Below are 27896 nucleotides of genomic sequence, written 5' to 3'. Positions count from 1 at the left end.
ACATGTGAAAGAGGTTCCTCATGTAAAACTGGAGAGTAATACCAAACCTGGTACTTCACATGTTTAATTTGATGTTTTATCAGTAGCATTTAATCAAAAGCTTTATAGATGCATGTCTATAACGATGTGCAGCGGAGTCCCAGTGTCTGTTGAGCTAGGAAGGACCTGACTCCGGGCTGGGCGTACTGGGACGTGTTCCTGCTTTGACAGACGGCAGATTCTCAGGATTTGAGCTTGATAGCGAGGGTCTTGAGTGATGGGCAGTAGGCTGGCTGGTGTCTGCGGTGGCAGCTGAAAGCATCGTACTCTCGTAGTCTTCTTCAGGTCAGAGGGTTAATAAAAGAGCATGTTTTAAACTTTTCAAATGGTTTTTAAAGTATGGAAACAAACTTTTAGGGAGAAAAAGTGAACGAAGGGTTTTTCTGGTACCTGTTTCTGCAGTGCTTGATAGGGAGACAGCTCTACCTGGATGTGGTTGGATGGCCTCATTGTCCACATAATGTTCTGTCACCATGTAGAACTGTGAATTCATATAGCAGATGAGTTTCCATTAACAGATTAAAACTTATATGTTTTTGCAAAGTTTGCCTGTATTGGTAACAAGTTAATGAGGCTTTTCGTCTCTCACATTCAATCCAATGTGAACTTGTGCTGATTTGAATTAAACTTTTCGCACTATAACTGGACAGAAGTCTACGTGTGTTCATCATGAGCAAGAATTTATGATTCATTTTGGATTTTTTTATGATCCACGTTTTCTATTCAGTTTGCTAGAAGAAGAGAAAAATATTTCACTAAATTCAAATTGAAGGACAAAAGTTTCTCAAATCCAGGTTAGAAAGTTTACATGCAGGCTCATATTTATACACACCTTATATATTAGCGAGTTTCAGAAGAAGTTCACTCCTTTTGTAGCTATAAACAAAGTTTTGGCATAATTCTGACTTGACCACCCTTATCAGAAATGGGAGAGTCCATTTCAATCAGGTGGTTTCCTGGCAAAGACTCGGCTTTTACTCACAGTCTGTAAACTTTCATGAAGGTTAAGGATGGAGGCATTATTAAACCTCAGCGGTAACTGCCTTAATCCATTTCAAAAACTAGTGTTGCTCCGATACCGATACTGGTATCGGTATCGGTATCGGTATCGGAGCCCCGATCCAGCACTAAAATGGTGGTATCGGTATCGGCAAGTACCAACAAATAGGGCACTGATACCATTTTGATGTTTGTATGTCACTTGAACGCAGCCTTCTCTCTCCCGACTAGTATTATACATGTTATATAAGTTCATGAAAGTTGCACTATTTTGCCATTTGAGAGCCAAAATTCAGGGTTTAAAAGAGATTATTCAATTATTAATGTAATTTTACTGTCTTACTGTTGCACTACTATTATACATGTTATTATTTCACGAATGTTGCACTATTTTGGCCTTTGAGAGCCGAAAGTTTATTCAACTATTGTCACCCATTCCAGGTAGGCAATAAAAAGTTATACTACCCTAAGTAGTATACAGTTCTTCATATATACACACACACACATCAATTTCAAACAGATGGTATCGGTATGGTATCGGTATCGGCCAATACTGCACAGCCGGGTATCGGTATCGGGGCCAAAAAATGGCATCGGTGCAACACTATCAAAAACCCGTTCAGATGTGTTTGGAGCAAACGTTCTGTTGTTTGTAATAAGGTTTTAACCATCAAACTGCTGATTTGAGGGGAAATTAAAGAATCTGCAGAAAAAACTCCTAATTTTTTCAGTGCCAGTGGCTGCATAACGGAGGAGGGTGGAGCAACCAAAGATTTTACTCAAGAGTAGCACTACGTCAACATATTTGTACTCAAATAAAAGTTAAACTTTGTCAGCCAAGATATGACTCAACTGAGAGTAAAAAAGTACTCAAGTACAAGGTAACTAATCATAGAAGACAAAAAATATAAGGTTATGTGCAAATTCTGGTATTTTAAAGACAAAATAAACACTTTTCTAAATCTTTTTTTTCCACATCAAACTTGAAGGCAATACTTACAGCAGTTAATGTATTTACAGTATGTTAGAACAGTGCAAAGTACTTCCAATGACAAGATCTACTGTTTACTGTACGTTGATCTGACCTCCATATGGCTCAATAATCTCATCAGATAGAAAATAACATAAAAATATTAAAGCTGGTGTATAAATAAAAGTCTTACTTTAACATAAACTCCAGGTTTTAGTCTCTCTGGTGCATTTTTCGTTGTAGTCAGTTGTTTATTCATGAAGGTACTCGCAGTGGGTGGAGTAGCCAGAAATTTTACTCAAGTAAGAGTAGCGATACCTGAGTGATAATATGACTCAAGTAAAAATAAAATGTAGAGTGCGTTAAAACCACTCCTTAAAGTAGATTTTGCTTAAAATGCAGCTGAGTAAATGTAACTAGTTACTAGTTACCTCTGCCCGTCACCACCGTGCTTGACAGTAATACAGGATTTAAAGGTTTGAAAGCCTCACCTTGTCTGGATCTTCTGACAGGTCAGTGGTTCTGAACACACAACCAAGGTGGTTCTGGAAAGGTTAAAACATGCTAAAATTAAGGCTGACCTCCACACTATTAGAACTGTAGGAACTATGATGGGTCGGTGCTAAGATACCAGACAATTTTAATAAACTCCACCTGTTCAGACATTCAGGGCGGTCCTACATCCTGCTAGAATTACGACAGCCTTGTTGACGGCTGCTAAAAGTCACTATTTCTCTGTAACCTGCATTTCTCCAAATATAAATGAGGTTGCGAACATAAATGTAAACTTGTGAGAATAATTTTGACCATGCGAGGATAAGAGAACATCCGCATTGAACTGAAACACAATTGTTTTTAAATTCAATGAATTGTTTTTAATTATCGAGATGTTCACAGGGATGATAAGTGGACGTAAACCTCTGAGCAGCACCGTTTTTTTTTAGACATATTTCTGTTTTATGTGTTAATTTCATGTGTTCGGAGTGTAAATAAGAGGCGTTTACCCGAGGAACGGTGGTGGTGGTGGTCTCAGACATGCTCTCATCGCTCACGCTGATCTCACTCACGCTGTCCTCTGAGGACTGCTTGATGAAGAGCCTCCCAGTTCTTCAGAAGAGAATAAAACCACAGAAGTTAGACCAGTTTATAAAAATCACAGAAGGTTTCAGCTGGACAGTTTTAAGAAAATGTGGGGTTTTCATTGTTACAGTTATATATGACAACATTTCATTTTGAAGTTAGATGATGATGCAAATATTTGGATTTCCCTCATCACTGTTTGTGTGTTGCAGGTGAGGCAGATCCAGCACCCCCCCCCCCCCCCCCCCCCCGCTGTAGCAAGCTTTCAGCCCGGTGCAGAAGGCAATTTGAGGCGGCGCGATAGGCGACCATGTAGCGTTTCCACGGGGGTCATACCTCGCCGGCTCCATTTAGTAGCTGAGGAATGACCTATTTTTGTGTGTAATTGCTGTAGAACAAGCTAAACCAACCATGTAATTGAAAGCGTGCCATTTCCACCGGGGAAGCAGGAGTGTAAACACCAGGATGTTGTCGGGCGCGGGGAGGGCCGTGCTTTGTGAAGCAAAATGAGGGGAGAGAGCCGGCAGCAAAACAACAATAAAACAAATCAGCTGCTTATAAAACAAGTCGGGTGGAAATATAGCAAAAGAGTTGGTCTGCATTCAGCCAATGAGGGCCGCATGTCAGTTCTTCCATTTTTGATTTGTTCCCCGACCGCCCTGCTGTCTCACAGAGACGGCGACGTTACGCGGCCCACGCTGCGTTACGTTTGATGGACACCTTTAAACACTGGCAGCTCATTCCTTACAGGAGCAGGGCCTCCATGGCTGGCTGTACTGCTTATAAAGACGCTATTACTAAAGCACACTGAGCACCATGTAAGGATGCAGGGTGGATCCTGCTTTTAATTTGTGTACCGAAGAAATCTTATTTTAAGAAGTAACTTAAACAAAATCCCTGCTGGCCCAATTATTGGTACCGCTACAAATGTGGAACCCTTGACTTCCTGCCGAAAAGATTGTGATCTTAGGGTTAACAAGACACCATGACCATAATTAGATGCAACCAGTTGCAGAAGAAGAAATCGTCTTTCATGTCCTGACATCACAAATATAACATGTATGTTTTCGGTCCAATGACCCTAAGGTTGAATCTGTTACAGACTCTCCATGTGGGGCTGGCGTTAAACAGAGAGTACCTCCTGCCCTCTGTTGACTATTATTATTATTATTATTTTTTGTCCTGATTTTTGCACTAATATTTTATTGACTGTCCATGTACAATTTAAAAACCAAATTTTGCTGCTTTTATTTATTTATTTCTTCACTGCATGTGCCCTCTTATTTACTTTTATCTGAATGTTATGTTGTCTGTGTACTTAGTCTGGTAAATATGTCATGTCAACACCGTGGGATAGTGAGAAACATAATTTCGATCTCTTTGTATGTCTGGAGCATATGAAGAAATTGACAATAAAGTTGATTGACTACAGTGGAGGATGCATTATGCTGTGGGACTGTTTCTGTTCTGAGTTCATTGAATGACAAAACATTTTAGAATAAAAAAGGTGCATCATCGTGTCTTTAAATGAGAAAAACTATCCAAATTCAGCACAAAAATGTCTCAGCAGTAATAAAACATCAAAGACGGCCGTCTCTGTATGCTCCAGGTACAGTCGTGTTTACAAAAGAGGGATGTACCAAGTAATGACAGCAGGGGCGCTAATATTTTCTGCTTCACAACTGAAAATTATCATTGATTAAGATGACTTAATAAGTGGATAAATGTACCTGGTTGAAATTTTACCACATTTTTCACTCTGTTGCGTCAAAAAAAAGATGAAGTCATTTTAAAGCTTTCCAAAAGTCTTTACCAGGATAGGCAACCAATTTCTCTGCTTATGTGCATAACTGACTTATAACCGTCTCATTTATCTTCTCCCTTTTTTTACAAACAAGTTGAAAAAGCCAGAAGACCCAAATAACAGCCGACTCAGGACACTCCTCTGCTGTTTTCCACATGCCTTGCTCAGGTTTTTGTACCTGACCCTACATCTAGCCTTCATCACCGCCGCCACGCATCGCTTCAGACTCACCGGAAGCAGTAGGCGACACAGGCTGTGATGGCGATAATGAGCACCACCGTGCAGCCTGCGATGGCCAGGTTCCTCTCCTTCTGCTTCTCGGCCTGCTGAAGCTCCAACCATTCCAGGTCACTGAACTGACATCTCTCCCCCATGTAGCCGCGTACACAACTGCAGGATGTTGGAGAGAGAAAACAAGGAAGAGGAGAGGTTTCATCTGAAGTTCATCCTTAGATGAAAGTCTCCAGACACGTGAGAGGAGCCATGGAGCCAGCTCAGCTTCAATCTTAGAGCAAATCAGCGAGTTTTTCATATGCAAAGGAAGAATAACTAATGTAAGCATTCAGGGCGACACATTTCTGAAACTGGTCTGCAACAACTACACACTGCAAAAAGGGAACTAAAAGTAAGTACAATTTTCTTGAAATGAGTGCATTCACCCTTGATTTGATCAGGTTAATTAGATCATCTGCCAATAGAATAATATTTTAGCACTTAGAATAGGAATAACTCATCTCCATCATCTTATTTAAAGTGCAGTATATCTAATTATTTTGTTTTATGGGTAGAAATACTCATTCCATTGTCAGATCATCTAATTTACCTGCTCAAATAAAAGACAAATACACTCAGTTCAAGAAGATTTTACTTACATTTAGTGTCCTTTTGCAGTGCAAACTTTAATACTTTTTATTAGAATTTTATATGATAGAAAAAAAACATATGATAGAATAATTTTACCCCTAAAATAAGATAATTAGATATAGTGCACTTAAAATAAGTTGATGGATATGTTTTTTTTTTCCTATTTTAAGTGCTAAAATCTTATTACATTGGCCGATTATCTTATTTACCTTCTCAAATAAAGTACAAATACACTCATTTCAAGAAAATTGTAACTTATTTTTCGTTCTGTTTTTGCAGTGAAGCTGACAATGTGCAAAAGTCTAGAAAGTGCCACGGTTTTTCTAGCTTATGCACATCCTGGATGTAATGACAAAATGAAAGTGGTTCTCCTGACAGGTGACCTACTTCAGAGCTACAGGAATGGCCCACTCTGTCTCTGAACCTAAACTTACCTTTAAATTTAAAGTGACACTGAAGGCATCAACCAAGCCAACCCAGAAACGTCCAGCATGTCAGGGGGAATCTCACTGCAGCTGTCAAAAACTTTTTAACCATCTCACAAACGTCTCATAGGGACATTCATTTGGCTTTCTGCAATGTTTTATCTCCGCTGTTCAGAGTTCAGGATGCTGGTGAAGTTTAGCAGTTTCTCCCAACGCTTCAGGCATGAGTCAGCAGTTCTGCCCGCCTGTATGGATGTATCCAGAACTGTCAGATGGGTTTTTAGTATTTATTCTGTCTAAAATGTGTGAGACTGTCTGCTGACAAGGACAGACCAAAGTCCTGGATGGTGGAGCAACAGTGACACCTGGTGCTTGTCAGCTCAAACAACAGCCCAGGTTGCTGCAGTGCAAGCTTCAATGTCCATTTAACAGATTAATACACAGCAAATTATAAAGTGCACAGCAGGATTATGAGGAGACGTATTTACTTGCAGGCATAGGTGTCCATCTGAGGGAAGTAGACGCAGACGCCTTGATACAGACAGTAGGCATCATAGCTGGGGGGGCACTTCTGTGCTGAGATGCTGTTGTGGTGGCGGGTGGTCGCATCCACGGGGGATTCAGATGTGGCCTTCGGTGAAGGGGTCTCCAATGCTAGAGGATGTAACAGCATGCTAATTACTCACAGTCCTATTTGGTATAAACTGCTTTTTAGACATAAAAACATGATGAGAATGTGACGGATTGCTTGTCATTACAAAACCATAAGCCTGAGAGCCTCAGTCCCACTTTTAAAAGCATGTTCAGTCATTTTTTAAATATGCCGATTGAAAAAAAAAAGAGGTACCATAACATTTCTGTCCATGTTACCCAGTCTGACACCTACACAGATACCTTCCTGCACTGTTCTGACGCTCAGCATGTTTGTCACAGATCTACACTCATCAATGACTAAGAAAAAAAGAGTTTTGATCCTAAACAAGGTGTTTTAATTGCTTATGTGTTACATAAGGAGATGCAGCATTCAGCAAGCTAAAGCACATCTGCTTCAGCCACTGGTGCAGGGTACCATGCATGCAAATCCAGCAAAGTCTACAATGAGCTCCTGTTTAAAATCACAACTGTTTTGAGCAATACTCTGAAAAATGACAGAAAATTTGCAATACTGCAAACCTCCTAATCCTAGAATAGCTACTTCATAACAAATCTGTCATATCAGATTATTTAAAATTTTCTCCAGAAATATGTGTCTCAGAACTGAAGCAACATGTGTTTCAGTGATAATAACTTGATCCCTTGTTGCCGGCTCCATCATTGAAAGTTTCAGGACCGCGGGTAAACCTCTAAACAACCAAGCTGTGCTGGATAATGGATTTAAGGAACGTTAATTTCCACATAAACGGCGTCCTTACCCACACATGTCTGTCCGTCTCCTGTAAAACCTTCTCCACACAAACAGCTGGGCTTTCCCGCATCCAGCAGACACTTGGCGTTGGCAGCACAGTGGAGCGAGTAGCAGTCGTTCTGGTCTGACAGAGAGAGACACGGATACAGAGTTATGCTGAAAAAGCTGCCGAAGCAGAGAAATAAAAGAAACAACGCTAAAGGAGCACCGTTACCTGCAATCATCTTCTCTGTGAACAGAGCTGCTTCAGAGTCTCCGTCTGAGTGGAAGTCAGCCTTCCTGTTAGCTCCTGTTGGTGGTGTGCTCTCCTCATTTAATGTTTGGTTTTTCACCGATGATGAATCAGAGGTTTTACTCTCTCCAGAGTCTAGAATCATGTAAGAAACATGAGCATTTCTGGTTATATAGTTAACAGAACCATACCTGAGTATAAAAGCTGCTCCTTTACCTGAGGATGCATCGGCGGCGCTGACGGACAAGCAGCTTCTCCCATCAGCTGCCAGGATGAAGCCAGGCAAACAGGAGCAGCGGGAAAACCCCAGGCTGCTTTCACACTCCTGGGCACAGCCTCCGTTCAGGTGAAGACAGGCATCTGTCCCTGAGGAGAAGTTTCCTTCAACATTCACGGCTCTTAGTTTTTTCTTGTCTCAACTTTGACAAGATAGGAGAGAAATCATGCTTTTTATGTGCCGTGCTACACCTGCAGTCGTGCATTTGCTCTCCAAGGTGCTCTAGTGGCTTAAAGAACCTTGCTCTCCCTCACTCACCGTCTGAAATGTTTTATTTAGGTGTGCTAACTTTCCCAAATACATCTACTGCGGTTCACTTTGTCTACCTGGTTTAGCGAGGGGATGCACCACCACGACGGCTGCCGGCTGAACCAAGCTGCCGTGGATCCCCTGCAGCTTCCTCCCGGTCCGCTTGTGCACGCTCCTTATCTGCTGGTGCTCCCACTCAGAGATCCACAGCCTGTCCTCGAATACGGCGAGGTCAAAAGGACGTCCTGCACCCGTCCAAACAGAAGACAAGAGGACTAAATAAGGAGTTCCAGATTATTGCTTAACTGCATGAACAATAAATATGACTAATACCGATTATCGATTTTGGTCTCCAGATTATGTTAAGGCATTACAATAAAAACAAATCTCGAGGTTTTTCAGAGGATGTTGGTATTTCATAAAGACATATTTAGTGGCCCGTGAAGATCTGCTATGAATAGTTTATCCTGATGCCCATCTTTTCAAAACCCTGCTTCTTAGATCTCTGCACTACTTACCTAAAAAATGCATATTACACTTCAAAGTTGCTTTTGTGCAAAGCATTGCACAGCCTTGTGTCACAGAATATGACTTTTTTATTGATTGAATTGCTTTATATAAAATAAGACTTGGTATTCAGCTGCCAGATCACCCACACCCCCAGGCAGTGGTGAAGTTATGCCACAAAGCTGCTTTTTGTGTTTATAGTCAAATGAAATGGACTTCTCTCCCCACAGATTTAATAGATATTCCAAGTATAACATTTAAAATATGTTTCTTTTTATCTCAAGTTTACTTTTAGTTATCTTTAAATTCTCTATAATATTCAATGCTGGAGATGTATGGATGGATAATGTTATTATATTACACTATGATTTCTATGTAAGGCACAAACTTTGTATGTTTGCATTTGCACTTTGAATTAAAAAAAATATCTTTATAAAAAAAAATTTTTTTTGTTCTTGTTATAACATATGTTACATTAAAACCATAGAACCTGACCCTACATGCTAAGATATACTTTTATACTATATTTTGCTTAATACCTATGGTAGACAGTTTTATCTCTCACCAACACATTTCACTGTCATTTTGCATAACGAGCTTATCTACAACAAGCATTATGCTATTTGATTCAGTTCATTATTGTCTAATTTGGCTTGCACATGCTTCCAAACAAACCTCACCTACTTGGTTCTCTACCAGGATCCGGCGATCGGAACCATCCAGAGCAGCCGTTTCTATCAGGCCCGTCGTCTGGTCGCACCAGAACAGCCGGTTGTCGGTGAAATCGATGGTCAGGCCGGTGGGGGACACGAGGCCGCCGCTCGCCAGGACGGCGCGGCCGCTTCCCTCCAGAGTGGCACTTTCCACCGCAGGCTGAGCACCTGTGTCAGTCCAGAATAACTTCCTCCAAAAGTAGATAAAACAATAAAAAAAAAACAAATTGTATTTTAGGGGGAAAAAAAGACAAGATGATGAAAATGTGTTTAAACTGAGGTGGAAAAGAAGCTGAACATACAGAGTTTTCACACACAAGAGCAATGGTCATGGGGGTTTGTTTCATTTGACATAAACAGGTTGATGTGTGTTAAAAGTTAAAATTTAAGCTGCTTATAAGTTGGTGGTGGAAATAATCTACTCAGCTCACTTTTCTTGAGGATGAACAGCAATTCCTCTTGGTTTTTGCAGCCCTTCTTTCACAACAGTTTTCCTGTCCAGTCCGTCCAGACTGCTGCTGTCAACAGCTGGCTTGCTGGAGAGAAAACGTAAAAGTGTTCAGAGGTAGGAAAAAGTCTGCAGCAGGTACTCAAAAAGTCTCACTAAATCACACTAAAAGGTCTCCTCAATGATACTTAAAAGCCCAGTGTGTAAGATTTTACCAGGGGTCACCAACATGGGGCCCGCGGGCACCAAGTAGCCCTCCAGGGCCACATGTGGAGCCAATGAGCCTGATCTTAAGAAAGCACAATCCAGCAGTGAGATGCATCTAAAGTTTATTTTAATGAAGGTAGAGAGAAGCATGTTCTTGTGTTGGTCTACAGACAGTACTCAACAGCGCACCTAGCACTTATTGCTCCTTTAAAGTTAAAACCTAAAAAGATAGAGCCTCTGTAGTTCTAGAAAGCCAGGTTTGTGGCAGCATCAAATAGGTTTTTTTTTTCTCAGTAACATTCATGCAGTTTTATCAGAGAGCAAAGCAGTGACGGGAGCTACCTTTTATCGGTCCAGTACATCCTGCGGTGGACCCAGTCAATTGCCAGGCCTTCAGGAGACTCTAAACCATCAGAGATAAGAAGGCGCCTCGATCCAGACGTCACATCAACTCGCTCAATTGTCTTCTGGCTTGTGCTGGCGAAGTAGACCTGTAGATGTGTCCAAAATTCATAGAAAAAAAGAAAAATGTCATTTAATAGAGATGAGATGGACCCTAGCAAGAAAGCAAACAGATCAACGACCACTAGGTGGCACTGCATGACTCTGCCATGAAGTTGTCATCTCTGAGCAGTGCAGCAGAACATATGAATGCTGGTGTGAAGGAAAGCAGGTGAAGCTAAGATTTACATGGTGGTGGACAGGGTCATAATCCACAGCTAAGATTGTTCCTCTGGGTTCCTTCACCAGGGTCTGTTCCTCAGTGCCATCAGGGTCCATTCTTCTCACATCCATGAGATTGGCTACAATCAGAAAGGCAGGAGGTCCTGGAAAGCGAACGAGGCATTTACTAAGTAGATGCATCACAGGGGAATGTTATTCTGCACATTTGGGTTCAGAAGAAAAGACATGTGGGCAGTGAGGTGCATGTAGATAAGAGGAGAAGACCTTGTGGGCTGATCTGACTTTGCTGCCTGTGGTGTGACTCACCAGTTGCACTGCAGCGTTTGCCATCCTGGTGGAGCCTGTAACCAGGAAGACATGCGCAGCGCCAGCGGGTCGGGGTGACTGGGGCACAGAGCTGACTGCAGCCACCTCGGTCTGCTGAGGAGCAACCTGGGAACCGGCGACAGCACAGAGGATACGCCCTGTCTTTAACAAGACCTTTGCATTTATTTTATCTATTTCCGTTTAGATATACGTCCATTTTCTCCTTGATTCACCGCTGATCGACACTTAGAGAAAACTCAACATTGTGTCACGCTTCCTACAATTTGTTCCAGTCTTTCATTTCGGTGCAGAAAAGAGGGATTTGTTCATTAACCGAATGATAATATTTATAAAAAGTTAATTTAGTCTTATGCCATTGTGCATTATTATGCATCCTACCACAGTTTTTATTAGAGAGAGAGAGAGAGAGAGAGAGAAAGAGAGAGAGAGAAAACACTTCCAGCAGCTGACATCATTTCTGTCCATGATATGAATTTTTAATGACTTCTCGTCACAGGAAAGCAAGAAAAACAGATTATCTATGCTGTTTGTGCATCTTCTTATACTGTGTCTAAATGGAAATGATCAGATTTTTTGGTTAATGCGCTCTTCTTGTTTTAAGGTTCATGTTTGGAATCTGTTGTCTGTGTTTCAGTCATGGCAGACCCGTCGACCTTTGTTTTCTCTAGCTTATTATACATCCATTCATAAAGGCTGGTTCCCCTCATCACTCCAGATGTGCCTCCAACACACAAACACAGCTACGATATAATGAGGCTTTTGCTATTTTAAAGACAGAAAGTGGCCACAAAATGATCAGTAAGACCCTGTGGATTAAGTAAAAAACAAAACTAAATAAGATCTAAAACCTTCCTGTTCTGCTTATTGAATAAACAAGCCCCCAGGAGCCAGTAAACCCACTGATCTTCACATTGTAAAATGTGAAGCCCTGGGTGCTTCACATTTGTCAAAAAATGACAAAAAGAAGAAACGTAAAATAGGAAAAGATGTTCGCCTCTCATCCCTTCTGTTCTGAACATGCTTTGAAGGACCAGCCTTATCAGTTTTAATCAGAACAAGAATCCAGAATCTTTATTGTCTTTATGTAACCATAACGAAAGTTTAGTGAGACACCGACTCAGAATTGAGACCTAACACACAGACACAAACAAGACATAATGTTCAAACACTTCATGAGAAGCTAATAGTCCTCAACATCTAAAAGATTTAAATGAAAGCAGTAAATTATACAACACATTATAAACTACTGTGTAATTATATGAATAAATCACAAAAGAACGCTTTCTAAGGGGTTAAAAAGTGTGCAAATAATCAATAGCCAAAACTTAAATGTTGAAGTTTGTTGAAGACAGGTAGCCGTCAGTTTACAGGATGATGTGATATACTGGGAATTTACATGAATGTTTCAGATTTCTGGAGAAGTAAATGTGCAAAAATGGATTCTTCCTGTTAAAAATTAGCAATTTGCTTGGATGTCCAAACTAAGACTCCCTGAGAAGCTAAACGTATGCAAATAGACATCTGGAGACGAGTCAGGGCTGCAGAGCAGGCGGTAGAGAGATGAAATCTGAGGCCACCTCTTCTATTTCCTGTTGATTCTTCATGTTTAACATAGATGGCCTGTTTCACTCCTCTTTCACCAAATTGTTCATAGTCCTGTCTTCAAACGAGTGTCTCTACTCCTGGAGCTGTACATGAACCGCTGATGTTGTGTGCAGCGCCCAGGAAGCTTTCTGGGGCTCAGGGACCCAGAGTGGCAGTCTGAGAGAGTTGAACCCAGAACCTTTGGGACAGAAGCACACTGCTCCATCCAGGTCACTAGACGTCAAGAAGTAGGAGAAGAAGTCCTGTTGCCTTCTGCTTTAGCACTCAGGATCTCCTTGTCCTGGATGACTGAGTAGATGCACCATAAATATTAAAGGTAACTATAAAATGTAACGTTTTCATAAACTGTTGTTTATCATTAAGTCCATTTTGGGATATGCTATTGTTCCCCGATGAACAATCCTAAACATTGCTTACTAGGGCTGGACGATATAGAAGAAAAGCATATCGATAAAACAGAAATCATATTGATTGATATTGATAATTATCAACAAATTCAAAACATATATTTTAAGTACAACCCTGGCCATTTTATGCTGTTGCTTAGCAACCTATTTTTAGATACAGACACACAATTACAATTCCAGTGACATGCAGTCAGGGGAGGCATCCCCTGGAATCATGGCCATGCCATCATGGAAAGAAAGAAAATATATAATAACATAATATATATTTTGTAATAAGTATTTTTTTTTATCTAATTTCCTCAATTTTGATCATATTCTTTTTAAAATCGCAGCCTTTTCGCTATTTTCCATGTAAATCCTTGGTGGCGCTTGATAGCGAAGCCGGTGAGGCCGCAGCGAGCTTGGCCTCCCCTGGGATTGCGCAATCCCATGTTACCTGCGCTGGCTTCCATTCTGTGATGCATCTTCCTGTCTCTAGATCATCAATTCAATTGTTCAAACAGTTATGAACTGATTTTACACAATTTAATATATGTGAATAGCTTATTGGGTTTTGGTCATCAAACTGTGTGCAGGTAACATGTTTTTGTGCTGCTGGGCGATCATAACCAGCAGAGAACTGGTTGTAGGAGAAGCCGGCAGTTCCTTGGCCTCTAGGCAGGGGGCGCTCAAGGAGCACCGCTCCTGATCCTAAAACTGTAGAGTAACAGCAAGTTATGGATGTATTATTATTAGCGAGTTTTCCTAAACAAGTAAAGCACTAAAAAGACTCTAAACATCCAGCCGGAACAGGACTGATGAAGGAAGGCTTTCCTCCCTGGCAGTGAGCTCCACTGAGACTGAGAGACTTTTAAATCTGAAGAAGATAAAGAGAACTTTTACCGGAAGTGACTGATATTTTTGTGCAGAAAGAGCGCCGCATGGACTTCATTTCAAAGTAGAGGTAAGACAGCGATAATTATTCATGTTTTGTTTTTGTAATGAAATGTGCATAGTGTGTGTTATAGGTTTAAAATGTGTTACAAATGCAAAAATCCATCATAACTCATAAACTGTTACCAATCAAATGACAAATAATTTAGTTTTATTTTTTTTCATCAAAGAATCAATATTTTTTTCCATGTCTCTTGGTGAATTGATTTGGCTCAATCAGTCTCCTTCAGCACTTTGCAATGAGTCTACTCTGTAGAGTTTATATATTTGTAAATCTGACTCTGATGACGTCAGTGCCTCACCAGCTATGAACCCTACCGCACGTCACTGCTGAATTCAAACTAAACGCTTTATTCAACCAACTTTTTCCTTCCTTTTGCCTTCTGGCAAAAAAAACTGAAAACTGTTATTCTATTGAACTTTTTACTGACCCTTTTTTTTTCTATCATAGACATATACATCTATAGATCGTTATATATTGTTATTGAATTATCGCCCAGCTCTACTGCTTACTGTGTGGCCTTTTAAGATCTCCTCCACCTCGATGTCTTTCTCTACTCCTCCTAAGACAACTTGTTTTAATCTGCTAGAAGCATCGTTTACCTTTTGATGATGTGACGGCCAAGGTTCATGGTAAATGGTATATTTAGTTGTTGCATGTTTTCTGATGATCAAAATGTTTTTTTCCCTGCATTTGCTTTTTGGTTTATTTTAACACTGATTGGTGGAGGGCTGTTGTTTCAGTCGGCTTGTTAAGGTAAAACTGAACAAGAGTTTTTTATAGCAGGCTATAACCCTGATGGACACCGAACATGCTTAATATTGATTTTTGATCAATCTGTCGTCTGAAACAGTGTTGTTTTTATGTTTTTCTTAGTTAATGCATGGATTTCTTTTTATCCTTTGCGTATGGATTCATTCACACAGCATTTTTTACTGAAAACGAGAAGCCTTATGCATGACCCATTAACGCAGTGGTTGTGGACATTTCTCAATAAATACTAGACATAGATTGTTGTATATAAAGTTTGTAAAGTGGACCTGATTGGTGTCGTATTGTCAGTACCAGAGCAAGCGTGTCCATCCTCCCGTAGGACGGATCCCTCAGGACAAACACACATGGCCCCGTTTTCTGTTGCTACACATCCATGGCCACACTTTGTCGCGTTGCCCTCGCACGCCGTTATTTCTGGAATAAAAAAAAAGTTTAGTTTAGCATCAGAACAAGTTTGGGTGAAATGAGGACTGAAATGTGGCGTTAACACAGTGAACGTTTAAGACTCCACAGCCTATTTTAGGGCCTCGCTGGTGGAAGATGAGCTGGATCAATCTTCTTAGGCCCTGCTCGGGGGAAATCCCTTTATGAAATCACCCCTAATCCCATTGAAATGGTAGAAAGTGTGTTGAGAAGCTCACACACACTAAGGGTGATGTAATGTTAGCTCACAGGAGAACGACAGCCCGCGCCAGAGCGAATGTGGCCGGGACATACAGAGGCCGGCTGGGACTCTGATGTGGAGAGTATTTCTGCGGAAAAGTGCTTCTGAGAAAATTGTTGCTTTTTTGGCAAATTTTCCTGACAATTTTTTTTTTTTTAACAAAGTCAGCTGTTTAATTGCAGGAAAAAAAAACTATTGTATAGATTAGAAATTTTGCAATGGCAAATTAATCACACTGAACTTACTTTTTTTTTTTTTTTTAAAGTTTGGATTTTGCATAATAGCAACATGGCAAACATGCCTTAAAAGATTTTGTAAAACATGTTATTTTTTGCTTTTCACTTAAAGAAAACGAGCCTCCTTGCAGCAGGACTCTGCTCTTATCTCCATCGTATGTTGTGTTGCTTAGTCTCCTCTGGACCTTGGCAAAGGTTGTCCACTAAATACCTTCAACAGACAAAGCTGCTGACAAGATATGTTCCTTATTGTAAATGTCACCTCACCGTCTAATCCCTCTGTGCCTGGGATCCCCTCCTATTGTGCTGCCTTCCAAGCACTGAGATTAGAGAAGAGATTAGGAGTAGAATCGGACCGATATAGCACACAGGCGACTTTATCAACCAATACCTGCCGCCTCTACTTCACCACCTCTACTTTTTGTTGTCTGCTTTGCTCTAATTTGTAAAATCTGGCACGTATTAGAGTCAGCTCCATCTGCATCTGTGACGTGTTCACAGAAGCATTTTAATGCTTGGAAAAGTTTAAAATAAACTAATTTATATAGCAGTTGAATGGCAGACTGAAACAAATAACAAAAGTTCCCTCAAAGCAAATATAATTACTCAGTGCAGGAAAAAAAATCAGATTTTTATATGTTGTTATTTCGCAACATTGCCCGTGCCAATCTTATTGAAACCCATAAAAACTTCTTTAAAAATAACAATAACTTGAACACCTTTATGTTTATACAGTTAAACATTTTTTTGTTTATCATAGTTTACAGGAGCTTTTAATTAGAATCCACATCTCCCTGCTGTGTGGAATTAATCAGAGGGAGATGCCCATTTCTGTCATTCACTCTTCAAATTGGGAAAGACAAGAAAACCGGTACGACAGATTTGTGTTGATTTTAATAATACAGCAAATAGCTACAAAAACCTAGATGCTGGACTAAATTTACCCGTATTTACTCTATAAGCCCAATAATTAAACACGACTATCGGAGTAATATCCTTTTCTGGCTTTCCATTAAAACTGTAAACGTGGAATTTGCTCATCTTTAATGGAACTTGACCTGGAGATGTGCGCTTTGGTCAGATGAGACTAAGACTGACTTATTTTTTATATGTGTGTGTGAAAAAACACAAAATTACATAAAAAACAAGCAAATAAAAGAGGGGGGGGGGGGTGTCCGTTGATTTGAACAAATATACAAATTATTTCTTAATCTTTTCTGAAATTTTAGCACCAATATGCCACTGAAGTAATACCCTGATTTGCAAAAGTTGCCATTTGTTTCAGTTTCTAAGTGGTTAGTAAAGTATCCCTCTAAATAAATAAGTTAACTAAATCTGGACCCATTAAACCCCTTTACTACTCTTTGGGTAACGTAGTCATCTTGCAATCAAAAGCTTGTTTGTCAATGTGCCCCTGGGCAAGGCACTTTAGCCCAAGTGGCCTACGGATCTGTGTATCGGTCTGCACTTAAATTAATGAAATCATCATTTAAAAACCGCTTTTTGCATTTTCTCAGGTTATTATTGTCAGAAATTAGTCTAACATATTTTATGCAATTAAAACTTTATTGCAATGGAAATTCTTGCTTTTATTTACATACATCTCTAGTGAAACAGTTCATATAAAATAATTATCTTTAATGTGTACCTTGGCACGTCTTCCTATCTGGCAGGAGGGTGTAACCTTTGGGGCAGGTGCAGAAATAGGAGCCTGGGACGTTTTCACAGCCAAGGGAGCAGCCATGGTTCCAGTGGGCACATTCATTCACATCTAGAACACAGAAAGATGTGAATTAACTGCATTGTTATAATTACAGAACAGAATCTATTTATCCAGTGGTTGAAAACATCACAGATTTATTTAGTAATTTTTAAAAGCGCTTCTTTTTCTAAAGTTGTTTTTCTTTAAACGTCGGCTGTGTTTCCCTGGACAAATGAAGAGAAACAGAATAACTGTCAGACTTAAAAAGATCTACAGCAGCTGAGAAGAACACAAAGGTGAAGTTTTTGACAAATGAACAAGACCTGAAAAGTCCCGTTCAAGTCGGTTACTTGTCGTTTGCCGTGATTTCAGCTCATAACTCTTTGAGAATCACACTGTTGTTGTGAAATGATCCAATAAAAAGTTAGTTAACTGCTAAGTTGTCAGGTGTGGAAACAAGGTTGGTTCATCTCTTACATTTAGTTACCTTCTTGTGTATTAAACATTATAGGTCAGAGTTAATTGGCCTAACCAGCTTTAAGCCTTCTCCTGTAAAGTGTAAGTCTAGTGCTGATTAAATACTGGGGTGGAAAATGAGTAAAAAGTAATCAGAACGCTGGAAGAGCTACTGGCCATGAAACAACACAAGTTATTCACAGAAACAAAGAAATAAATCTAAATTAGTCTGAAAACATCGTGTACGCTGTGATGTTTGGTGAGAATAGGGCTCTTTGTCAGCCTCTGCTGCAGGTAGATCAATAAATGGAGAGATTTTCCGAGACATTTTGGATTCTGAAACAAAATAATGATACCAGCCGCGGAAAGTCATCTAGTTCAGAAAAAAAAGCTGATTGGCTGAGTCAATCCCGTGATTTAAATCCTAGAACCTTCAACATCAGAGGACAGTTTGCTTATTTTTTTCAGTAAAGACATTCAGAAAATATTTCCTCTGCCATTCGACTTAAAACTATAAAAACTATTTATGTACTTCCATACATGGATTAATTCTGCCATATTTTGTGTCCATATCCTGATTAGAAACACATTTGCACAAAACAAGGCTCACATGTTCAATATAATATTTCCAGGCGGTACTTTCTACAGTATGTCTGGTAGCATAGCTCACACCCAGTCAGGGGCACGGACCTGTTTCCAGACTGGTACAGAACCTTAGCTGTAAACTGAAGGGGCAATAATGTTGTTGTCATTATAAATATTTCATAATTAGAAGATGAAGTTATTGATGCTCTGCCTACCTTCACAATGAGTGCCATGCCTACTGAGAGCAAAGCCTTCGGCACATCGGCAAACCCCTTGGTCCTCTAGACGGGAACACACGTTCAGACAGCTCCCAGCCTGGTCGTTGCAGCCTGTTTGAAAAGATGCTTTTATTAATGGTGTAAAAACTGTTGCTGATTTAATTCAGCAGTAGAAGCTGCAGAAACTAAAAAGAGAAGATGAAACACATGAATTCATGCTGCGACCTGGAAATGATGCTGAAGCATCCGCCGTTGGCTGGATGAGGGGGTGCACCACCTTTACATCCACCGGCGCTTTGACCATGGCTTTAGGATTTACATCCACCGGCTCCCCTCCCGTGTATTTGTTAATTTTTTTAATGGTGCGGGTGGCAGCATCAGTGTAATAAATGTTCTCCAGGAAAACAGACATCCCAAGTGACTGAGTCCTGAAAGAACACGTCAACGCGCCATGAAATTCTGAAAGGTTAGCATCTTTTTTCCTTTAGAGAAAACGTCTTGGATTTATTTGAAAAACAGCAAGATAAGTGACCAATGAAAGTGGAAGGCTGTCTTACTGAAGGGGCAGGTCCAGGATGTGCAGGGAATTCCCTCGGTAGTCGCAGGAACCGATGGCACTCTCTCCCCGGAGCCCAAACTGGACCCAGAAGAGCCTTTTGTCTCGTCGGTCAATGGTCAGCGCTCCAAGCTGCTCTTCCAGCTCAACAACAGTCACTTTGCTTTGTCCAGTGAGATCAGAGCGCTGGATTCCTGACGTTCTCCCACCACACAGCCAAAAAAGAAACCTGCAAAACACTTCAGAGTTAATTGGAACATATTCTGAAATATTTCCCAACAGACTTTATGCTCCATAGATCTACTGGTTTTCTTTTATAGGACTTTTTTTTCTTACCCACAAGAAAACTAATGATCTTTTGCTCTGAAAGTCATGAAAGTCGGACTATAACAAAACATCAGAGTTTATTTGTAAGATATCAAATCATTGGTTTAAAGAAACATTGTATTGATAGAACTCCAAACGTCTTTTAAAGAAAGTCATAAAATCTGCCAACAAAGATTTTTCATTTTTTAAGAAAATTCCCAATTTCCTTCATGTTAAAAAAAGCTGCATTAGAAGATAAATTACCTGTGAGCGGGATCAACATTTATTAACCTTGGTTGTGACAAGTGTCTTAAAATTGTCCTCTCAGTTTCTCCGTTTGTGTCGACGTTCTTTATTTCGCCCTTTCTGCTGCTTGTCCAGTAGACGCTGTTCCCAACCCAGTCCACCGCCAGGCCGGAGACGTGTTTGTCAGTAGAAGACAGTTTCTGCAGGAGAAACAAGGAGTAAAATGAATGAAATCAACAGTTCTAAATGAAAACAGTCCCTACAAGTGGCTGCTGTCATGAATGCCGCGCTCATGCAGGACTTTTAGGGGATGATAGTTCATCCTAAAAGTCAAGTTACTCCTGTCCCTGGGGGTCGCACTGAGCTGTGAAGCTGGAAAACTTTTGCTCAACTTTTTATTCATTTATTTTTTCATTTTAATCCTCGAGGCACTCGTGCTGCCATCGTAGGCGTGTGTTAAGGATGAGTGAATTATTCATTTTCAAGCACTCCCCAATTCACTGTGGGGCAATAAAGACGCATGCTGTTCTTTTCTCTTGAGAAAAACATTAATTATCAATAATTTAAAATTGATTGTCCTATTATGGTGCCTAACTTTAGTCTCAGTCGAACTGATTTGCTCAGCAACAAATGAGCCACAGAAATAAACCAAGATGTGTAGATATCATCCGACTGAACTGCCTCTGGGTTCACCGTCCAGTCAGCGGTGACTGGATGGAGCTAGCTGTGAGCGCAGCAGGAACTGAAATCTCCAAAAATGTTGGAGATTTTGCAATTAAGCAATATGCCGATAAACAGAGCAGATATCCGGGGTTCAGACAGTCTGGTTCTCACCTAAAAATGTCTTAAAGGTATACTATGCAGGGCGTCCGAAAAAACCTTTGTTCGACCTGAAATGACTCATTTAATCATCCAAAACGGTATGGAACACATTAATTAACTGAAAAATGTTGCATAGTATGCCTTTAAAAGCTCATTTTGTGTTAGAGAAAGTGAGATCTAGAAAACGTGCTGCTTTGAGCAATCCACCTGGATTTGCAGTGAATCATGGGACACGGTGGACCACGAAGGACACACCAGACCCATCCTTCAAATCTGGGAGGAGAAGGAGGCGTTTGTCGGCCTCACTTGGACAGCCTTTGTCACCTCGCTGTGACGAATCGGCCTAAAAATGTGACCTTCAAAGGATGCAGCCCCTGAATTTGGACCTCACTGTTGACTTCATGCTAAGTCCGCCCTTTGATTCAGGTGTGTTGGAGGAGGGATACGTCTAAAAGTCACAGGATAGTAGCTCCTGGGTACTGGACTTGCAAATCACAGATCTAGAGCTTCAAGATGGCTGCCCACATGAAAAAAACAACTTAGAGAAAGGTTTTCATTTCAGAGATTTCATTTTTCAGCCACACTGACGCAGAGTTTCATAAGAATAGCAAAGCCGCTGTTAGGCATTATGTTTAAGGTGTACCGGCTCATAAAGAAGGAGAACGATTCTTCAGATGCGCCTTGAAGCAACAGATCATTGAAAACTGGACACAGCTGGATGTTCCAACAGGACAATGCACTGCAAAAAGGGAACTAAAAGTAAGTAAAATTTTCTTAAAATTAATAAATTTCCCTCAATTTGAACAGCTGAACAAGAGTATTTGCCTGTGGAACGAGTATTTTTACCCCTAAAATAAGATAAATTAGATATCATGCACTTGAAATAAGATGATGGAGATGAAGTGTTCTTATTTTAGGTGCAGAGCTCTTATTCCATTGGCAAATAGTCTTATTTAGCTGCTCAAATAAAGGAAAAATACACTAATTTCAAGAAAATTTTACTTACTTTTAGTTCTCTTTTTGCAGCGTGATCCCAGACTCTCATCAGAACTGGTTCTGGGACGGATAAAGCGGGCTAACATTAAGCTTCTAGAATAATCTGACTGAAACACTTTTATTCAATGCTTAAAATCCTACCAGTCCTGATAAGAAACCGGATTCTGAGACGTAATCATGCCAGGACGTTCTTGATGGTTACAGAAAGGGTGTGATTTCTTAAGCATTAATGGTTTGTACATCTTTGAGCCTTTCTGTAGAATTTAAAGGAGAAAAAAAACTTATTTTAAACCTCCAACATTGTCAAACCTGCATCCTGACAACACAAGGGATCCATATTAGACACAATGGTATAACTGGACGATTCCAGGTTAGTCAGACATCTTTAATGTTGGGGCTAAACATTCATTACCAATGTTTTAGCTGCGTATCCTGATCTATCCTCATCCTCTAAAACCTGCTCATCTTCACATAATCACCTGTCTGCGTGCTCCCTGGACGGATGCTTTGTAGATGACGCCTGTACGCCTGTCAGCCCAGTAAAGCTGCCGCTCTCTGACATGGAAGTCGAGGAAGATGGAGCTTCCCAAACCAGCAGCGAGCCTCCGGTGGTGCCGGCCATCCAGGCCCATCCGATGGACAGATTTACCGTGGCAAAACATGAGGAAAGGCTGTAAGACTTCAAGAAATCAGAGACAAATCAGTGCTTTTTAAATGTTCTTTTTCAAGATCTTAAAACAGTTTTTAAGAAGTGCTTTGAGGCATCATACTGAGATGATAGTAATAATTCAGTGTTTGCAAGTGTCTAATGGGTGTAAAATGAATGTTGTGTTATAATTTGGAAAACAATTGAATTAGATTGTCAAGCTGTTACTAAATGTACAACTATTTCTCAGATTTGGGGCATACTGCATTCAAAAAGGCATGTTTTACTGCTTTGTTTGAGAAAAGTTTGCCAACCGCAGTTTGCAAAGTGATTGATAACAGTGATAAATAATATTCAGTGTGCCTCAGTAATGATAAAATGACCGCTTGTCTTTGCATTGTGGTCCAAGGTTTAGCATTCTGGCTCTGCAAGAACAAGCAAGAGTCTGAATTTGGGCCTAAAGCTGCTTTCTTGTGCCCATGTTCTCAGTTCAAACACATAAATCCACCCGCAAAAAGAGGAATCTACGGCACGTTCACAGTTTAATCGTTGCTCCCTGCCACTCCGCCCTGAACTTGTCAACCTATTAAACGTCTTTTCACCAGAGCAATGGGGAGAAATGCTGCTTCTGGATGAAACGCCATCCCTTAGCAACGCTCCGCTCTCACGCCGCCCCTTTTCTCTGAGCCGTGAATGAATTAAAAGGCAGCAGCTCTTAATTTATCAGACATGATTCTGCAGCTCCTTCCCAGCAGGCTGCACGTCTCCTTAAACTAGAAAGCAAGGCGGCCGCTAAAAGAAATCAGTGGTCTTTAAACAAACAACCGTCTGCAGAACCGTCCATAGACACTGCTGCTAACTCAGTGGAATGGTGACAACAATGAGGAACGGACTGTCTGGCCCCCGGTGTCCATTTTGTCCCAAATTACAGATGCATCTATGCATCTATTACTGGCTCAGAAGTTCACAAGATGGTCGCTGGGATTGTTGACTGAGCTCAGAAATGGGGGAATATTTTTACGTTCTTCGTACGTTGCTTAAAACATCCGAGATCAAATGAGACATCCAAGATGATTTCATCCGGCTAATCATGATCCGGCTAATTGGGTTCTTCGAACACACCTGTTGTTTACGATTAGTATGGCTGGATTGAGTTATCTGAGATAACTGCGCGTTCATGCGTTTGTTTAAAAGGGGAAATGTATCGATAGTAGAAACAATGATCAGCAGCGCTGCTATTGGCTGTTCAGCATGGCCAAAGAACGCCCACAGTTTTTCTCCCAGCAGAACACGAGCTTTTAATGGAAGGTTATGCTGAATTTGAGTTATTAATTAAAACGAACACCTCAAAGTCTGCTAAAGCCAGGAGAGAGGGCTGGCAAAAAGCAGCAGACAAATTAATGCGTAAATACTGTCCATGGTAGATGTTTCTATCACTTACTACAGTATGAATTTATGCATTTTAATAATTTCATATTTACTTTGTTCTTTTATATCAGAGCCTCCACGGGACCCACTAGAACATGGGGACAAGTAAAAGTGAGATACATGAATATTCTACAAAATGGTAGCCTTTAATTATTATACTTTTTTTTTAAAAAGCCACTTGTTATGTCAAGAGATCCACATTTCAGTGTCATTCCTTAGACACTGGAAGTAAAGGACGCGTGCAAACTGGGAATTTTAACAAAAAAAAATCTTTATCCATAAAAAATTTAAATTTTCCTTTTCCAAGTCATCCACAGTTTACACGGTAAAACTGTATTGCTCCGTGTCTAGATAATCCATCCATAGTTTTTTCTAATATAATATACGGCTCGACAGGAAGCAAGCCTTTCAAAGTAAACTAAACTTCACAATAAAATGACCTGAACAAATCTTCTTACTGAATAGGATAAAAATAAAAAGCAAACCATCATACAAATAACTTAAATATTTTAGATTTATGGCTCCAACACAACTTTTTCCTCTTTAAAAGCCACTCTTAAATGATGTGTTTGTCTGTTTATAATAGCCACCAAGAAAAAATCTCTACACTGTCGCGCTGCTCTAAAGGATCCTGTCTATTGCGCAATACACGATTAATTCGAAAAACTCTAAAATTATTCTTGCATCTTCAGCAACAGGTTGCAGTCGTAAAAATGGACATGGCTACGACAGACTTCCCTATCTCCTCCGCTTATACAGCCGTGATCTAATCTTGTTTACATGAAAATGCCTGCTCTGGAGCAGGCTCAAGCTGGCGCACATGTTGCTATGACAACAAGTGCAGGATGTCTTTCGAAGAACCAAATGATCCAAGATCATGCCAAATCGTCAACAATGAAATCCTGCTAACTGAGTTAGCGACGTACGAAGAACGGACCCCTGGTCAGGAGTTAAGTAAACGTCCGACTATAACAATGGAGGCAAAACTGTTTCATATTCACACTTTTTAGAAAATGTTGGATGGCTTGAAGAAAAGAATCAAGCTGCGATCAAAGGTTCCTTTGGCTGTTTGTTCGGTTACTTATTTAAAAATTATTGGATTTTTCAAAATGACGACACCACGGTGATTTTCCTGCAGTGGCCGTTGATCCAGCTCAGAAATGTTCATCAGACAGAATAAGAAACATGCTTTCAGATTAACCTGATAATTTTATCAGTCAGTAAAGGCTTAGAATTGGAAAAGAAGTTGTGTTTTGAAGTGAAACAAATAATACTTCTGGTACATTTCAGCTGATCCTCCCTTTTGAATAAATTAAAGTTTTTACAATGCATTATATGAAATGTAATTTCTTCTTCAGACATCAAAGATAAAGATAAGTTATTCATCCGTCAAGACGTGTAAAAACTGTTCAATTAAACAAATCCTTTACTGTAGCAGCATTTAGTTTCAGTGAATGGAGCAAAGAAACAATCCCATAAATAACTAATAATTGTTTGTAGGAGAATCACTGGTGGCATAAATGATTAATTTGAGGTTCTAGGAAACAAAAACTGTAGAGGGGATCGACGTGGATCAGCGGGTAAATATGTGGAAACGCACCTCATGCCTTCAGTACAGCGTGGCAGAGAATGTGTGAAGCTGTGGGCGTTTCATGGATTCATGGACTTTTTGAAAGGCCAGCACATTAAAAAAAAAAAAAATTTAGGTCTTCACCAGAATTCTCAAAATTGAGTGATGTTTATGACCAAATCATTGCAGAAATGGTTCAGCAGGTATTAAAATCTATTTTTTCCAAGGCCATGGCAGCCACCATGTGTATACTGCTCAAAAAATAAAGATGTGCATGTGTCTGCTCAGACGATCAGAAACAGACTCCATGATGGTGGTATGAAGGCCCTACGTCCACAGGTGGGGGTTATATTTACAACCCAACACCAATCAGGACGTTTGGCATTTACCAGAAAACACCAAGATTGGTAAATTCTCCACTGAGCTCTTCACAGATGAAAGCAGGTTCCCACTGATCACATGACAGAGTCTGGAGACGCTGTGGAGAACGTTCTGCTGCTGCAGCATCCTCCAGCAGGACCGGTCTGGCAGTGGGTCATTGATGGTGTGGGTGGGGTGGGGGGGGGGGTATTTCTTTGGGGGCCTACAGCCTCCATGAGCTCAGCAGAGGTATTCTGACTGCCATCAGGTACAGAGAGGAGATCCTCAGACTGATTGTGAGACCAGATGCTGGTGAGGTTGGCCCTGGTTCCTCCTGATGCAGACAATGCTAGACCTCATGTGGCTGGAGTGTGTCAGCAGTTCCTGCCAGACGAAGGCATTGATACTATGGTCCCCCCCCCCCCCCCCCCCCCCCCCCCCCTGTTTGTTCCCCAGACCTGAATCCAGCTGAGCACATCTGGAACATCATGTCTCTCTCCATCCACCAACGCCACGCTGCACCACAGACTGTCCAGGAGTTGGTGGTGTTAGTCCAGGTCTGGGAGGAGATCCTCAGGAGACCATCCTCCTCCTCACCAGGAGCTGCCCAGGTGTTGTAGGGAGGTGCTACAGGCAGGTGGAGGCCACACATGCTGCTGAGCCTCATTGTGACTTGTTTTAAGGACATTACATCAAAGCTGGATCCTGTAGTGTTTTTCCACTTTAAGTTAGAGTGTGGCTCCAAATCCAGACATCCATGGGTTAATAAATGTGATTTCCATCAATACTTTTAGTGAGATTTTGTTGTCAGTACATTCAACTACATAAAGAATAAGGTATTTAATAAGAATATTTCATTCATTCAGATCTAGGATGTGTTATTTTAGTGTTCCCTTTATTTTTTTCAGCAGTAAATATTATAGTGTGTGCCGGTAAAACAAATTCAGCCATTTGGGTTTCAGCATCTGTGAACATCTGGCGTCCCTCTGACAACTCCGGTTGAAATCCACCTACGCCACGCAGTCTGCTGTCTGAACATTTGGTGCCGTTTTCTGCCTCTTCCGTCACGTTTTAGTAGAAAAAGGGTCTGTTTCAATTTATGTCAGCTTTATATTATTCTGTGTATTACGCTATTGTACATATCTGTAAAACTCTACTCATAGTAATATCCACCTGTATATTATATTCTGTACATATCCAGCTGTAAATTTAGTTCACAATACTAGTTATCTATATATTATACTCAAGGGACAAACCTATCAGTAAAATTCTGTTTATAATAGTATCCATTTCTATATTTATTCAGTAAAAACCCATGTCCTGTACTTATGGAACCATTGTTTATCCTGCACTTGCTGCTATTGCACTTCTGGTTAGACCTAAACTGCATTTCCTTGGCTTGTACCTGTGTAATGACAATAAAGTTGAATCTAATCTAATCTAATCTAATCTTTATAAATTTTTCCTGGGAGTATAAATATCAGAGCAGTCACTTTACTAACTCATCTAGAAAACAACACTTATCACAACCTGTTAATGATTAGAAGCATCTTTTTTTATTATTGTATATTGTGACGTTTGTAGATGATGCTCTCTGCAAATGTCACACCCTGTTCCACCTGCTCATTATTAAGTTAGCAATGTAAAGTAAAAACAAGATTGTGCAGTTAGAAGAAGAAATGAAAGCAGATTGAACTTGTCTGAAATGAAAGGACGGCCATGCTTGGAGGCGTCCAGGAGTCCCTTTCGGAGTTGCAGGTAAATGTGTGAGACTCACCTGTGCAGCTGCTGTTACTTTCTGCTCCTGGAAGCCGTCCATCCCAACATGTCGCACCGAGAGCCAAGCCTCCAGCGCTTTGCACCAAAACACAGAGCAGCGCTGCTTTAATCACTGCTGCCAGCATAATCCCGCGCTCTGGCCCGGCTGCGCCTCCTCACTTCGTTTCAGGCATTCCCGCTTTCCTCGCTGGCGCACAAGAATTCCCAAAACTTGAGCAAAGTTTTCTTCTGTCTTCTTGGCATCCTTGTCCGAGGCTGAACCCAGGAGAGACGGCCGGAGCTTTACATACCAGCAGAAGTCATGCTGGTGGTGGTGGTGGTGGGGGGGGGGGTCTGAGAAGACGGTGGGCCTCCCAGTCAGGACAGCAGCACTCTC

The 27896-nt window shown here is 40.7% G+C and overlaps 1 protein-coding gene across 5 annotated transcripts; it reads right to left on the bottom strand.

Annotated features, from left to right (window-relative positions):
- Nucleotides 1-48: 48 nt before the first annotated feature.
- Nucleotides 49-27896, bottom strand: egf (epidermal growth factor). Of its 5 annotated transcripts, none has more exons than XM_036127551.1 (23): nucleotides 27519-27896; nucleotides 22217-22416; nucleotides 19938-20119; nucleotides 19369-19596; nucleotides 19037-19239; nucleotides 18809-18922; nucleotides 17499-17621; nucleotides 15242-15364; nucleotides 11210-11335; nucleotides 10910-11046; nucleotides 10562-10710; nucleotides 9996-10100; nucleotides 9532-9758; nucleotides 8422-8589; nucleotides 8035-8184; nucleotides 7801-7953; nucleotides 7594-7710; nucleotides 6670-6835; nucleotides 5124-5282; nucleotides 3013-3115; nucleotides 2500-2553; nucleotides 430-520; nucleotides 49-315 (listed from the first exon to the last, which is right to left on the bottom strand). In XM_036127551.1, the coding sequence occupies exons 1-23, from the start codon at nucleotides 27643-27645 to the stop codon at nucleotides 155-157; spliced, it is 3366 nt and encodes a 1121-aa protein (XP_035983444.1). In that variant the 5' UTR covers nucleotides 27646-27896; the 3' UTR covers nucleotides 49-154. The 5 variants fall into 5 exon arrangements, with proteins under 5 accessions (XP_035983444.1, XP_035983442.1, XP_035983443.1 ...); XM_036127549.1 differs by having other exon boundaries at nucleotides 49-318; nucleotides 27519-27895; XM_036127550.1 differs by having other exon boundaries at nucleotides 49-318; nucleotides 9532-9755; nucleotides 27519-27894.

Source organism: Fundulus heteroclitus, chromosome 23, assembly GCF_011125445.2.
Source record: "Fundulus heteroclitus isolate FHET01 chromosome 23, MU-UCD_Fhet_4.1, whole genome shotgun sequence".
NCBI classification, from domain to species: domain Eukaryota; kingdom Metazoa; phylum Chordata; class Actinopteri; order Cyprinodontiformes; family Fundulidae; genus Fundulus; species Fundulus heteroclitus.
The sequence above is the reverse complement of the archived record's forward strand: the minus strand, read 5'-3'. Positions and strand labels throughout refer to the sequence as shown.

Coding starts and splice junctions, on each gene's coding strand:
- egf (XM_036127549.1), bottom strand. CDS start 27,645: ATGCTGGCAGCAGTGATTAAAGCAGCGCTGCTCTGTGTTTTGGTGCAA. Junction 11,336..15,241: donor GGATGGACACGCTTGCTCTG/GTACTGACAATA, acceptor GCCGGTTCCCAG/GTTGCTCCTCAGCAGACCGA. Junction 8,590..9,531: donor CCTGGTAGAGAACCAAGTAG/GTGAGGTTTGTT, acceptor GGACGGGTGCAG/GACGTCCTTTTGACCTCGCC.